At 38.8% G+C, this 14,050-nt stretch overlaps 1 protein-coding gene across 1 annotated transcript in view; it reads right to left on the bottom strand.

Annotated features, from left to right (window-relative positions):
- COL28A1 (collagen type XXVIII alpha 1 chain) overlaps positions 1-14,050 on the bottom strand; it is a 182,326-nt gene that overhangs the window by 73,489 nt on the left and 94,787 nt on the right. Inside the window, exons 19-25 of the mRNA XM_032753457.1 lie at positions 13,971-14,042; positions 13,153-13,221; positions 10,368-10,439; positions 6,976-7,044; positions 5,976-6,044; positions 2,187-2,255; positions 2,023-2,091 (exon numbers count right to left, since the gene is read on the bottom strand). Coding sequence (XP_032609348.1) covers positions 2,023-2,091; positions 2,187-2,255; positions 5,976-6,044; positions 6,976-7,044; positions 10,368-10,439; positions 13,153-13,221; positions 13,971-14,042 — 489 coding nt within the window. The remainder of the gene's footprint in view (positions 1-2,022; positions 2,092-2,186; positions 2,256-5,975; positions 6,045-6,975; positions 7,045-10,367; positions 10,440-13,152; positions 13,222-13,970; positions 14,043-14,050) is intronic.

Raw genomic sequence — 14,050 nt, 5'->3', positions numbered from 1 at the left:
TTATCTGTGCCTAAGTGCCTGTCTTTATTATTATTGCTCAATGTAAAGCAGTAACATAATCGTATAATATAACATCATGTGTAGTTATATAAAAAATTTTTAATCTACTCTGTGAAAATGTAAATGATCATCTGTTTCCATTGGAATACATGCATTCTAGTATATATTTAACATATTTTATTTCATGTCTTATTTTACATAGAAATAAGCTTATACTTCCCTAAATATTCAATATACAAGTTTTTACCATTGTTTCACTCACAGCATAAAATATGAGGTTTACCTATTGAATTTCTCTATTTTTTTTATTTTAGGATTTTGACAGGTGCTATGCCTTAAAGAAAAAAGAATACATCAGTACCCAAATTTGGTGCAGTTTATTGATACAGTTGAGGCTTATTCAAGAATCTGATGTAGTCCGCAGTCAGACCAAGCCAGATCCTTCATCGAAGCACCTCGGGTTTGTCCTGTCTGTACAGTGTACACAGCACTTCCAGATACATCCTCATTGGACTCTCACCATTACCCCCAGAAGCACAGATGAAGCAGCTATCAAGATTCCCTTTTAAAGATGAAATTTAGTGCCATGGGTCTCCAATCTTTTATCCTACCTGGGAGAGGGCAAAGAGGCACTTCTAAATTTTGTGGCAGGGGCAAAAACCAAGGGGAGAAGTTGTCATTAAGCACATACAATATCTTTTCTCTCTAATGACCTGGAAACATTTAAAAAACTAAGTAAGTAGATATATTTCAAAGGAAAAATTCTCCCTTTAGGGTAATATTGATCATTGATTCATTTTCCATTCATTGAACAGGTTGCAGAGCTCCTACTGAATGGTACAGTTAGTTCTGGTGACATGAAGTTAGAAGGGAACAAAGCAAGAAGGCTGTCTCCAGGAAAACCTTCACTCTCATGGAATATGCAGAGGAATAAATGAGCAAGATGATCTCAGAAAGTGATACACGCTACATGGAAAACATACAGAGGGGTTGGGGTAGTAATGCTTTCTGTATGGGTGGTCGGGGAGGTGAGATTTGAGCTAAGCTTTTAATAATCAGCCATCCTGGCAAGTCCCTGATGCAGGAATGAGCTGAAGTAGGGCAGGCCATTTTGGCTGAATGTCGGCAGCCAGGGAGAAATGACAGAAGCTGCGGTCGGGGCATGAAGGATCTTCAAGGCCATGGGAAGTGTTCAAAGTCTGAAAGAGAAGCCACCAGGGTGTTTCTAGGAAGGAATGGTATATGCTCTGATTTATGGTTTTAAAAGACCACTGTTCCTGCTAAGTTATTGGAAGACAGAGGTGGAACAGGGAAGACCAATGAAGAGGCTATTTTTACAGCCCACGTAAGAGATGACATAGTCTGTCTGGCAGAAGCAGAAAGAAAAAAGGAGCCAGAGTTGAGATATATTTTGGCAGTAGCATTGACAGGATTTACCAAAGGACTAGGCGTGGAGGTAGGAGAGGGAAAGGAAGGGACAAAGGATGATGCTTAATCCTTCTGGCTTGAGCATGGGAGAGCCATTTGCAGGGTTATGGGGCAAAAATCAAGGATCTTATTGTGGATTATTTTAAATTAGAGATGTTTGTGAGAAGCCCAAGAGAGGATACATAGTAGGAAATTAGATACATGAAACCAGATTTTAAGGGAGAAAAGATAGGTATTTCGAAGTCATCAGTGTGTGGACAGTGGTTAAAGTCATGGGGCTGGACGAGAGTATCTAGGGAAAGAGTATGGCTAGAGGAGAGAGGAGATCTCCGACTTGAACCCTGATCTTAGTATAAGAAGAGGAAGCAGCAAAGGAATGCGAGTTGCTATCAGAGAAGGAGGACCCAAACCATAAAGTTAGTCTACATGTTCAGATTAGTTCCCCAGGAAGTCTATAGGTAAGGGCAAATAACTTCATCAACTATTTCAGACACCTCTACTCTTCTAGTTGATAAAAAATCGTATCTTTACCAAAGTCACCTACCTATAGGTGCACTCTTAGAAGCTAGTACGTTGCCTACTTTAAAGTCTTACCTTTGCTCCAGTGTCTCCCACTCCACGTAAACCCATCGGCCCAGGGGGTCCTGGTAATCCACGAGGTCCCTGAGATGACACAGTAAGGGAGGGAGTGAGCATCCTTGTAGTATGCAACACTCAAAAAGGAGGGAGGGAGGGAAGAAAAAAAATGTTCCACTTACAGGCACACCAGGATAGCCATCACCTTTGAGTCCTGGAGCACCCACTGGTCCCTGAGGGCCTTGGACACCCTGGGTAAATTCCAACATCAGTGATATCATGAGACTCAACTATAAAACGCCTGGTTAAACTTAAGCATAACACCAACTCAATATGTCAATGGTCGATTTCTAACCCAGGAGTTAGAAAATGACTTATTGCTAATATTTTAATTCTTAAAATTATAAATTCTTAGTGCATCATAAATCAAGAAGAAGTATAAAAAAGAAAATTTATTAAGCACAATGTGAAAAGAGTAGAAAAGAATACATAGCAAAATTTTGAGTGTGGGATAACTACAGTTTCCTATTGTTGCATTAAATCTATTGCCTTATTAATGGGGCCCAAATTATACAGGGAATAAATAAACCCAGATGAAAATAAAAACACATTAATTTTTCAAAAACAAGTTATGAAGAGATAGAGTTTGTGATTCATATCTTGAGACCTAGGAAAAAGTTGTAAATATTGTTTTACAGTGATGACCTTAGGCATCAAAAACTTTTAGTAGCAGCCCTTAGTCTCCTACAGAAAGAGCAGGGAGGGGTGATTATTGTCCTTTAGACAACAGAGTTTTCTAAGACTTATAACTGTCTCACAAACAGAAATCAGAAAATTTCTGACTAAAGTAAAACGGGGGGAGAGAAAAAAATTAAGAAAGATCTTTTAGAAGATTACCTACAAGTGGCCGGGTGTGGTGGCTCATGCCTGTAATCCCAGCGCTTTGGGAAGCTGAAGCGGGTGGATCACTAGGTCAGGAGTTCAAGACCAGCCTGGCCAACATGGTGAAACCCTGTCTCTACTAAAAATACAAAAATTAGCTGGGCATGGTGGCGGGTGCCTGTAATCCCAGCTACTCAAGAGGCTGAGGCAGGAGAATTGCTTGAATCCAGGAAGCTGAGGCTGCAGTGAGAAGAGATCACACCACTGCACTCCAGCCTGGGTGACAGAGTGAGGCTCTGTCTCATTTAAAAAACAAAAAAAACAAACAAACAAAAAAACAAAAAAGATTACCTACAAGTCCATTACACTTATATTTAAAACTTGTAAAACTTGTAATACTTCTTTTTACAACACATTCCACTGATCTGTTGCTGGTTGATGACTCTTACAACAGCCCTTGTCAATATGCAGCCCTTGTTTTGATAAAGAGCTGCTCATGTTTTAAAATATTTATCGTTTTTCTTTATATTGGGAGGAAACTCTAACAACAGGCAGACCTTTGTTTTCCAAGAATGGAGAAAGAAAGTAGCAGGACTCTTAAGAATTTTCCTTATATGCAAGCAAACTCGGATATCAAATTGCCATTATTCCAAGTGAAAATACTGCCCAAAGTCCAACTCTCAAAAACTATTCTCAACTATACTCCGATAAATGAATAATTGACTGGGAACAGGGGAAAATTTTTTATATACTCTTTAAGCAATCAGAAACTTTATTTTAAAAACCACGAATGCAACAGCTGTTATTTCCTTTTAAATCTAAACGGCTGCTTTTATGTGGTTAACCTTCTTAAGAATGATCATCTTTAGGAAATATGTGGCCACTTATAAAAATTTAACCTACTATTCATCACCAACAAAAACTCAAGGTGATTTTTTAACGTTGAATGAGAGAAAGGAAGCCCATGGTCTTCAGGATAGGTAAATTTTGGTGTATTCCAACTACAGGGAACTGGTCACTTCTCAGAACCAATTTTTTATGCTATTCCAATTACATTTAAGGATGAAGCTCTAAACATTTGCATATGAAACTTGTCCCAAAATAAGTTTTCCACTTATCTCCATATTTACACAAGGAGAGGGCCAACAACAAACTAAAGCAGTAACTGCTCCCTGGTTGAGTTAAAAGAAAAAGAAAATTGGAATCAAAATTTACTTTTCCATTTTTACTTCTACGGTCCAAACTTAGAACAAATTATCAGCAGCTGCTCTTGTTTAACGTCTGACACCACAGTGGAGGGGAAAACCATGAAAACACTCACAGTGTACAAACATCCTTTTCATAGAGATCTTTGTCCTTGCTCCTGCAAAAATCTCAGGTAGCTTGTTACTTCTATTATTAATAGGAAATATCAAGGAGCAAGAGGAGGAGCAAGTTTTTATTTTGGACTCCTTACCATATTTTTAAAGATGGAATTTTGCCACTTGGCTTTTCTGTACTGGATTCAAGGAAATGTCCTACAAAGTTATTTACTTCAAAGTGTTTCTCCCATTCAATAGAAATTAGGGCAAAAATGGAAACCTAGTATTTTGAAATCAGCTTTAGGGGGCATCTGGGAGACGCCTGAAGTATTACACAAAATGAAATTAATGTGCTAAAACTTCTGTCAGACATTCACAGGTGTGTATGACCCTCCCCGAACTGAAAAACTAATGAATTAGGGAAGAATGACAGAAAGAGTATCATTAGAGTCCAGGGCAGTGGCAAAATGATTGGGTGAAAAGGCAAGTATCTTTAAATACCATCACCTATAATGCCTAATAATCATCAACAGAAAACAGGTGGGGCCTATAAACTCTAGCAGCACATTTAATTGGATTGTATTCCTATTGCAAACAGAAGTATAAGTAGAGAGAGATGTATAAATCATGGATTGTGAATACACAGCTTCAATCTATCAAAATTGTCATGCAAATATAATTGATCAAGGTCATATCTGTAGTTTTCACATTAGAAAATTTGCTATTGTCTTCATGAGCTGTCTATATAGCTTGTGTTTCTAAAGAGAGTGGTCTACATAGTTTGGGTTACCTTGGGATCTGGGGGAAGTAGATGAACAATTCGTCCAAGTTTGCCCAAGATTTTCCCAGTTTTAGCCCTGAAAGTCATGCGTTCCAGGAACCCCTTCAATCCCGGGCAAACTAGGGCAGCTGTCACTCTAGCAGGGAGGACTGTTAAAGCAATAAGAACAGGGAAGGCTCAAGATTCTCCCTTTACCTTTAAAAAGAACCACTCCAATTTATGTCAGTTTTATACAACAGGTTTTGCATCATATTTTATTTAAAAAAAATGACTCCATGTTTTCTTCTTTTAACTTTGAAGGTCATCAGTTTAGTACTTGAACCCTTTTATCTAGATAAGACAACTTAGTATGGGAGAATATAAGCAAGTTTCAAAGCTACGTAACAACATGCTATTGATTTTAAAAGTGCTAATGATGGGGCCCTGAAGCTTGTCCTCATAAACAGAGATATGCTGGTTGACACCTAGGAATGCTATACATGCTAAATTTTGCTGTGGTGCTGGGTATAGTGTGAGGAGGAAAAATGGTGCTTCGTTGCCATGAAAAACCAGATATGATTACGGAAACCTGGTTTCTTCTTAATTATTTGTCTTTCCCTTCGAAATAACTCAAAAGGATAAATAAAGAAGGAAATTTTTATTCAGCAAAGCTTCCAAGCACACACGCTTTTTTGGACATGTTTTGCAGAATAGATACTTCGGCCACTAATATGTAAATGAAGAGGCCAGAGGCCATTTAATGCCTTGTATCACAGACATTGCAAAAGAGCATTTTCAAACAATTGTTTAATCAGCAAAAATTTAACCATAAGAGCTACTTTTCCCCACAAGTATGAAAAATAAACTACGCGATTGCTTGTGTTTTTTTAATAAAAGGGAATAGCTATATTCTTACATTTTAGTTCATCAGTGTAGAAAACTCACACGTAGAAAAATCAACTTATGCATTAAATCTACCTTTGTTTATTTCAGATACAGAAAAAAAAAAGAACATGAATAAAGCATACCTTTGGTCCTCGAATAGAAAGTCCAGGTTCTCCTTTAAATCCAGGTATCCCAGGTCCCCCTCTATCTCCCTGTACATTTCAAATAACATTTCACAGGCTACAGTTGTGTGAGAAATCACAAGCACACATAGCAAAAAAAACCATTGGCCACTCTGTAAAGAGCTTAATCTGTCCATCTCAGACCTTGAGATAGTATATTCTTCAAACATATTTGAGGGGAATTTCAAATCCTAAGTAAATAACACCTGTCAGTAAAGACTATTACTGCTGTTGGGAGAAAGTCCATTGAAATAATATGTGGCAATTCAGACTCAAATATTTAGACTTTAAGAACGGCTGAGAATGCTCTTAAAATTGAGTGAAGGCCAGGCACAGTGGCTCACACCTATAATTCCAACACTTTGGGAGGCCAAGGCAGGCGGGTCACTTGAATCCATGAGTTCGAGATGAGCCTGGCCAACATGGCAAAACCCCATCTCTACTAAAAGTACAAAAATTAGCCAGGCATGGTGGCACATCTGTAATCCCAGCTATTTGGGTGGCTGAGGCAGGAGAATCACTTGAGCTCAAGAAGTGGAGGTTGCAGTGAGCCAAGATCGCACCACTGCACTCCAGCCTAGGGGAAAGAGTGAAACTCTGTCTCAAAAAATAAACCGATCAACCAACCTGAGTGGATATCTCTTCTGCTAAACTCTTCAATTATAAATCCTGGTAGATTCTTCTGAATAAATGTTCTAAATTCTTACCTGCATTAGGGTTTAGGATTTGGAAGACGTAATGAAGGGTAAAGTGACAAGCTTGGGACCAAGAGCACAAAATCTGGTTTCTAGTCCTAACTCTGCTGCTGGCTGTAGTTTGCTTATCTGTGAAGTTTCAGAGTTAAACTGAATCATTTCTAAGGCTCTTCCAAAACTAAAATTCTAGTTCACTGATACCATGATTTTTTTTCTCCAACTGCCAAAGGGTCAAGAAAAAGAAAATAATCCCCAAGAACACATACCTTTGGCCCAGGTGGTCCAGGAATTGATGTTCCAGGCATTCCAAAAGGGCCCATAATGCCCGGTTCACCCTTAAAAAGAGCAAAATGCTCACTACATTTCAAGCAGAGAAAGCACATATAGAGACAATATTAAGAAAAGTATAGAAATGTCTGCAGATTTTTAAATTATATTATGACCTCTGTTTCAAAAACCAATGTGACAATAATTTGAGCATCTTTTGTAAACCACTGCTAAAGTTATTGACTAGTAAGATTTCAGTGCTTTTAAATAACTATGTTCAATTAATCACTGAATGTTAGGAACATTTTATGTCTTGTGCATCCTCTTATTAGCTAATAAAAATTATGCAATTCATGGTGCTTCCCTTTTGTGTTGTATGCTGGGAAGCTCAAAGAGAATTTTTTTTTTCAATATAGCAATTATCTTCAGCAAATGTTTTAGGGTATACTTCTAGGTTATAACTGTTTTTTCTTTGTTGTTTTATTTTAATGACCAAAGGTATAATAGTCTTCCCTTCTATGTTATCTCACATCCTTTTTAAGAAGTAGAACCCCTATGGGCTGGGCGTGGTGGCTCACACCTGTAATCCCAGCACTTTGGGAGGCCGAGGCTAGCGGATCGCTTGAGGTCAGGAGTTTTGAGGCCAGCCTGGCCAACATGGCAAAACCCCATCGCTACTAAAAATACCAAAAAAAAAATAGCCGAAATTAGCCGGACATGGTGGCGCGTGCCTGTAATCCCAGCTGCTCAAGAGGCTGAGGCAGGAGAATCACTCAAACCCTGGACGCACAGGTTGCAGTGAGCTGAGATCGCACCACTGCACTCCAGCCTGAGCAACAGAGCAAAACGCTGTCTCAAAAAAAAAGAACCCCTATGATTTTGAAAAATGACATTTTTAATAGAAAATTTTAAACATGTAGTGGGGGAGATGTCTAATATTTAGAGTCTCAAAGACTCAATCTGGAGCAACAGGTAATTCTTCTGTTCCATCTGGATCTAGACAAGTGATTCTCAGAGTTTAGAGAGCAGAGGAATTATCAGGAAAGTTTGGTAATGCACAGTTCTGGGTTCAAACTCCAGAGATTCTGATTCAATAGCTCTAGAGGTTGGGGCCCAGGATTATGAAATTTTATGAAGCACCCCTGGTGAAGAACACCATTCCAGAGCAATTGTCACCACACACCACAAGGTGTTCCAAATGACCCACTGGGATATAAAGAAAATATTACAACTTGTCTCTATATTTTCATCTCATCTATTAAAATTTCAATTATTTACATAAATTCATAACATATTAGTATGATAGCTTATAAATAAAATTACAATTAAAAAATTAAAAATCTGTGGCATGTGATCAAAATTTTACTGGAGGGGTTTATAATCAAAAGAGTTTGGAAACTACTTCTCTACAGTAGGTGGGCCAAATCCAGCCCACCCCCTTGTTTTGTACAGCCTTGAGCTATGAATGGCTTTCACATTTTCAAGTGGTCATTATACAAGTAACTACATAATATCTTCCATTTTGCCTCTTGGGCCACAGGACCTAAAATATTTACTCTCTGGACCTTTACCAAAACAAACAAACAAAAAACACTGTGGAGATGAGTCGTGGAGAATGAGCTATTTCTATGCTATGTCTAAACATGACCCTCTAGGTTCTCAGACTGCTGACTAATCCTGCCTCCATCGGACTCATGTCCTCTGAAAATTCAATTGCATGAGCTTCCTATTCAGTCATCCTGCTTCCTCCAGCAGGGACTCCATCAGTCAGATTCACCAGTGATGACTCCTGCCCGGGGCCGTGTTCATCTTCAGAGCTGAAGCCTCCCGCTGTATTGATTAGCCAATACAACCAACAAGCTGAGCACACTGGCCCACTGAGACCCAGTTCTTGCCAAGGCATGTATGTGCCAGTCCTTAAATCCAAACTTGGAAGGGAATGGCACAGGACATGACAAGAATTGGGAAACACATAAAACCCCCCATCCAAGCCTCTGACAAAGGAACAGAACATGAACCTGTTAAAATTCTCCACTAAAACCAAAGGAAAAGCAAAATTATGTCTCTAGATTTAATTTTACTTCTTTTTTCAAAAAAAGGGGTCAATTACTTTTATACTATGAAAAGTATCATGGAGAGTATTAAAATACAGGTCTTAAAGGCCCTGTATTAAGGGGTGATTATGCTTTACCACATGGCAATTCTTCACCTTCATCTTTAAAAACAGCTTTATTTCAAAACACGAAAAACATTCACTTTGAAATAGAGTAACTAGGACATAAAGACTAATCTGTTATTAACACTAATACAACACATCCGTTACATAGTGGCACTTCTCATAATGTGCTTCTTGAACTCCCTGCAGCACAGGGCATTTGCTTGAGAAGCACAGATTCCTGGGCTCACTCACCTACTGAATCCAGAGAGTTGAGGATGGTAACAAGAAATCTGGATTTGTAATCATCCCCAGGTGATACCGATGGACACTGAATGGACACTGAAGTTTTAAGAGTCACTGGTGTACAGGTGATGTTTTGTTTTGTATCTGATCTTGTCAGCACCATTTTTTAAAAATGTGCTTTTTAATCATCTGGTCCTAAAATATACTCCTTGTCTCTTTCTCACAATTAGTATCTTTCTAGAGACATAAACTCTCTTAGGTTTGCAGTTTCTGTTTCCTGACACATTCAAATGACCTTAATAGTGGGTCTCTGAGGCTAAGCCAGGACACATAGTTAATAGCTCGCCTCACAATCCCCTTCGCTTCTTCCTCAGCACCCTGTTATCAACAATTTACCAGTACATAGATCCCCTACTTTCCATTTCACCATATTGATTTTTTTCTCTGAATAATTCGATGTATTCAACACTTACTATATACCAGGAAATGTGCTAAGTGCTTTATTAACTCTTTTAGTCTTCACAACAACCCTGTGAAATAGAACATATCATTGTCTTCTTTCTATAATTGAAGCGACTTGCTCCAAGAGGTTCATGGCACAGCAGGATGCAATCAGCCTTCCAAAGAAGAGCCTTCATCATCACTGTGCTGCCTCTCACTCTCAGGCTTTTGGGTTGTTTAGCAAAGCAAGATTATGAAGAACTGATATCTCCTATGGTCTCAATTTTATCCCAACTTCTGAATATTTGGTTGTTACTAGAGAGGACTGACAGACAAATTAGAAACATAAGTATTTCTATGAGTATTACATATTTTATGCAATCTATTCCATTCTGTTGTGGTCTGGGAATAGTATGTTTTCTATATGTTTTTTATTTGGGGGTTTTTGTTTTGTACTTGTTGGGAAGGAAACAAGGAATCCAATTTTCAGTGGAAACCAGACACAAATACAAACTCCTCAAAGCATAAGTCAGAATACAAGAAACATACCTTTGGTCCTTCGGGCCCTGGAAGTCCCCTCTGTCCTTGATTTCCTTTGCTCCCTTTCTTGCCTTCATCACCCTAACAAAATAATTATGAAAATATAGATTTTCATATGGTATTAGCAACCTCCCCTAACCTAGTAAGGACCATAGCAGAGCCAGATTCTCAACTAATACCAATTTTAAAGTGGTGTGTCCTGAGCACGGCTCAGTTGCGCAGGATTTGTCAATGTTCTTGAGGAGATCAGATGACTTCAGATTGCTCAGCCTTTACTATTTATTCAATATGGTTTGCTATTTTTCAAAAATCTAAGTTTTGTATCTTTCTTTTGGAACTTTTATTTGAATTTATAGTTCATTTTCACCCTTGGTCTATTAACAGATGGTTCTGAGATATTCACAGTTTCAGAAATGAGTACTATCTATGCTTTTTCATGCTGTTTTTCAATTTTTCTATTTCAAGTTTAAAACACGAAATGAGACATTTTAAAAATCACAGCCCTATTTCTTCCTCACTGGGGAGTCTGTTTCTTTCCCCCAAGAGAGACCAATAGTTTTATTGGCAGGAAGATGCTTGAGCATTAACCTGGGGCAGAGCTAGGAACTGACTACTAGCTGTTGCCCAGCATGGTTGTGTAAAACAGTGCTCTCCCAAAAGAATTCCTTTACCTTCAAAACTATCTTTCAACTAGGGTTCAACTGCAAGGCGCCATATCCAGGGCTGTACATAGCTCAACAAATGAAAAAAAAAATTCCTCGTGGTCTGCAGCTGAGGCTATTTAAATATTTATAACATAAATTACTATACCATGGTTTTTAAAGTTGAGCAACAGAATCACCTGGAGAGCTTGTTAGACCACAGATTGCTGGGCCCTCCACCCAGAGTTTCTGATTTAGTAGGTCTGCACTGAGGTCCAAGCATTTGCATTTTTAACATTCCCAGGTGATGCTGATGCTGCTGGTTCAGGGACCACACTTTGAGAATCACTGGACTATACTAAGGTCATCAGCAAAGCAGGCAGTTTATTAAGAAGAGATGACCTCCTATAGAATCCACAGAGGTTTCCATGGTCCACACTAATGTAAAGCAGTGGCACTGGTGTAAAAAAAAAAGAAAGTTGAATGTACAAATATCTTATATCATTATCACTTACCAGTAGAGACAAAATTCAACCACAACTATTTTCTTCCCTCCACTACCACTAATTTAGGTTATTGACCTAAATCACCCCAGAAATGAACAGCAGGAACCCAATTACATGTAACAAATCGCCAACACTGAACCATGGTATACCTGGGCTATGTAACATGTTCCTACCACTCTTCTCCAATAGCCTTTCATAAGCCACAAGTCACCTCAAGCCACAAATTCAGTAGCCTCTCTTTCCAATGCACATTCTTCTTGCCTTATTGGTGGCATCGGATACCACCCATTGCTTTCATCTTGAAATCATTTCTCCTCAGTATCCCTAACATGCTACCATTCTGCCTATTCTGTTGAGTGCTTGTTCTCCAGCTACCTCACAATGTGAGGCTTAAACCTCAACTCTCTTCCTTAGAGACATTGTTCATTCTCATGGCTTCAATTATTAACTCCAAGTGCCTATTTTCCAAAAGCACATCCTAAAAACAACAGTTCTCCTGAATGTTAGCAGATCGGCATTTCTAAAAGTATATTTCATGTGATGATGTTATCCCCATCACCTCACCCAAAAAGGATCCCTGAGACTGGTAAATCAATAAACAAAAATGTTTAAAAGCCTACAAATATATTTAAATTTCATATCTTCACATTTAAGATTAAGGATTCAATTTTACTGAGTATGTTCACAAGACATCAACTACTATTTTAGTAGAATTATGAATAGAACACTAATATATACACAAATTTTATTTTTACTTGACTTGTATATAATCCATAACAATCTTTACATGGGAATTGATAACTGCACATAAAAATAGAAAGAAGGCCAGGTGCGGTGGCTCACACCTGTAATCCCAGCACTTTGGGAGGCTGAGGCAGGTGGATCATGAGGTCAGGAGTTCCAGACCAACCTGGCCAATCTGGAAACCCCATCTCTACTAAAAATACAAAAATTAGCTGGGTGTGGTGGCACACACCTGTGGTTCCAGCTGCTTGGGAGGCTGAGGCAGGAAAATCGCTTGAACCCAGAGGCGGAGGTTGCAGTGAGCTGAGATTGCGCCACTGCACTCCAGCCTGGGGGACAGAGTGAGACTCTATCTCAAAAAAAAAAAAAAAAATTGCAGGAAGATCTGGAATCTTAGAGGCTATAGCTTATGTCACTAGTGGTCTTACCCTACTGATGAATTTGTATAGTCTCATCTTAATATATAAAAATGTTATTCAACTAGCATTTCTACAGTGTTTAAAATAAATTTATGCCAAGTTGTGAAGTGAAATGGCCATTCAATAAAGTGATATGTCTTATTGCATGAGATTTTATAAATAAAGAAAATTTATGGACTGTCAAATCTCAACGATGTATCTCAAGGCTTCTTTTCCTTCCTATGTGTCTTTTAAATGTCAGTCTGACCATTTATTGAGAAAACATGTGTCAAACTCTTCTATATGCTGGGTCTTACAATAGATGTTAGGAAAATAAAAGTGAATCATATATGCTTGCTGTCTTCCAAAAGCTTGCAAGATAATATTCATACTTTTAGCCAGACATAAACACACTGACATAGTAAGAATAACAATCAAATTTCTTCCAAGTTGGCCCCTCAGTATGAGGACCAGAACACAGGCTGCTTCCTCCAACCTTCCATACCTTGGGGCCAGGCTGTCCTTTTCCAGGTGGTCCTTCTGGGCCTCTTGCTCCTGGAAGCCCCGCTTCTCCCTAGAGAAAATGACACTGATCTCTTAGCTGACCCTCCAGTAGACAGACTGTGTGTATCATCCCACCTTGTCTCCTTTTATCATCAGTGGATTCAGCTGAGACTCTCCAAAACACACCATACCTTCACTCTAGTCTCAAAATCAATTTGGAAGTTTATAAACTTGAAATAAAGTAACATCAAACTCCAGTTTAACTCAGAGCAGCTGGAATATCATGAAAAAGTAATTTCTCAGCCAATTTCCAAAGCAATAAGCTCATTTTCCTTTGGCTCTTCATTCGCATTTGGTAGATTTTCTAAAAAAAAAGGGAAGACCTTCAGCCTTTCCATCTGCTGTTTTTTTGCTGCTTTTATTGAAAAATGAGTATTTCAAATGTCAACTCAAAATACTTCAGGAAATCTTTACAATGGCCTCATTTCCTGAATGCATTTACAGACTCGCCTCTTGGGGGGGCGGGGGGAGTGGCTTTCTCTTAAGTTTAAATTAATGTGCTTTCTAGAAATCCTGAAGAAACTAGGCCATAACCAAAACACCAGACAGAAGGCAGAGGATGTGAGACACTATCTCAGCCTTTGAATAGGCCACTCCTTCTCTCAGGGATAAGTGAAAAGGGACATTTGGGATTGTGAGATATTTTTTCTTAAAGAGACTAAGTTTGTCCTGAATGGTTCGATTCAAGCTCCTGTAGGACCAAGATATCAGTTTGGTTCAATAGTTCCTACTCCAGTAATACGAAAAACTTGGTGTTACCTTCTTCCCTGCAGCTCCATCTTCTCCTGGTACTCCTGGTTGTCCTGGGAGCCCTATTGAGCCTGGCTCTCCCTGGTGGA

Source organism: Hylobates moloch, unplaced genomic scaffold, assembly GCF_009828535.3.
Source record: "Hylobates moloch isolate HMO894 unplaced genomic scaffold, HMol_V3 SCAFFOLD_1, whole genome shotgun sequence".
Taxonomy (NCBI): Eukaryota; Metazoa; Chordata; class Mammalia; order Primates; family Hylobatidae; genus Hylobates; species Hylobates moloch.
The sequence above is the reverse complement of the archived record's forward strand: the minus strand, read 5'-3'. Positions and strand labels throughout refer to the sequence as shown.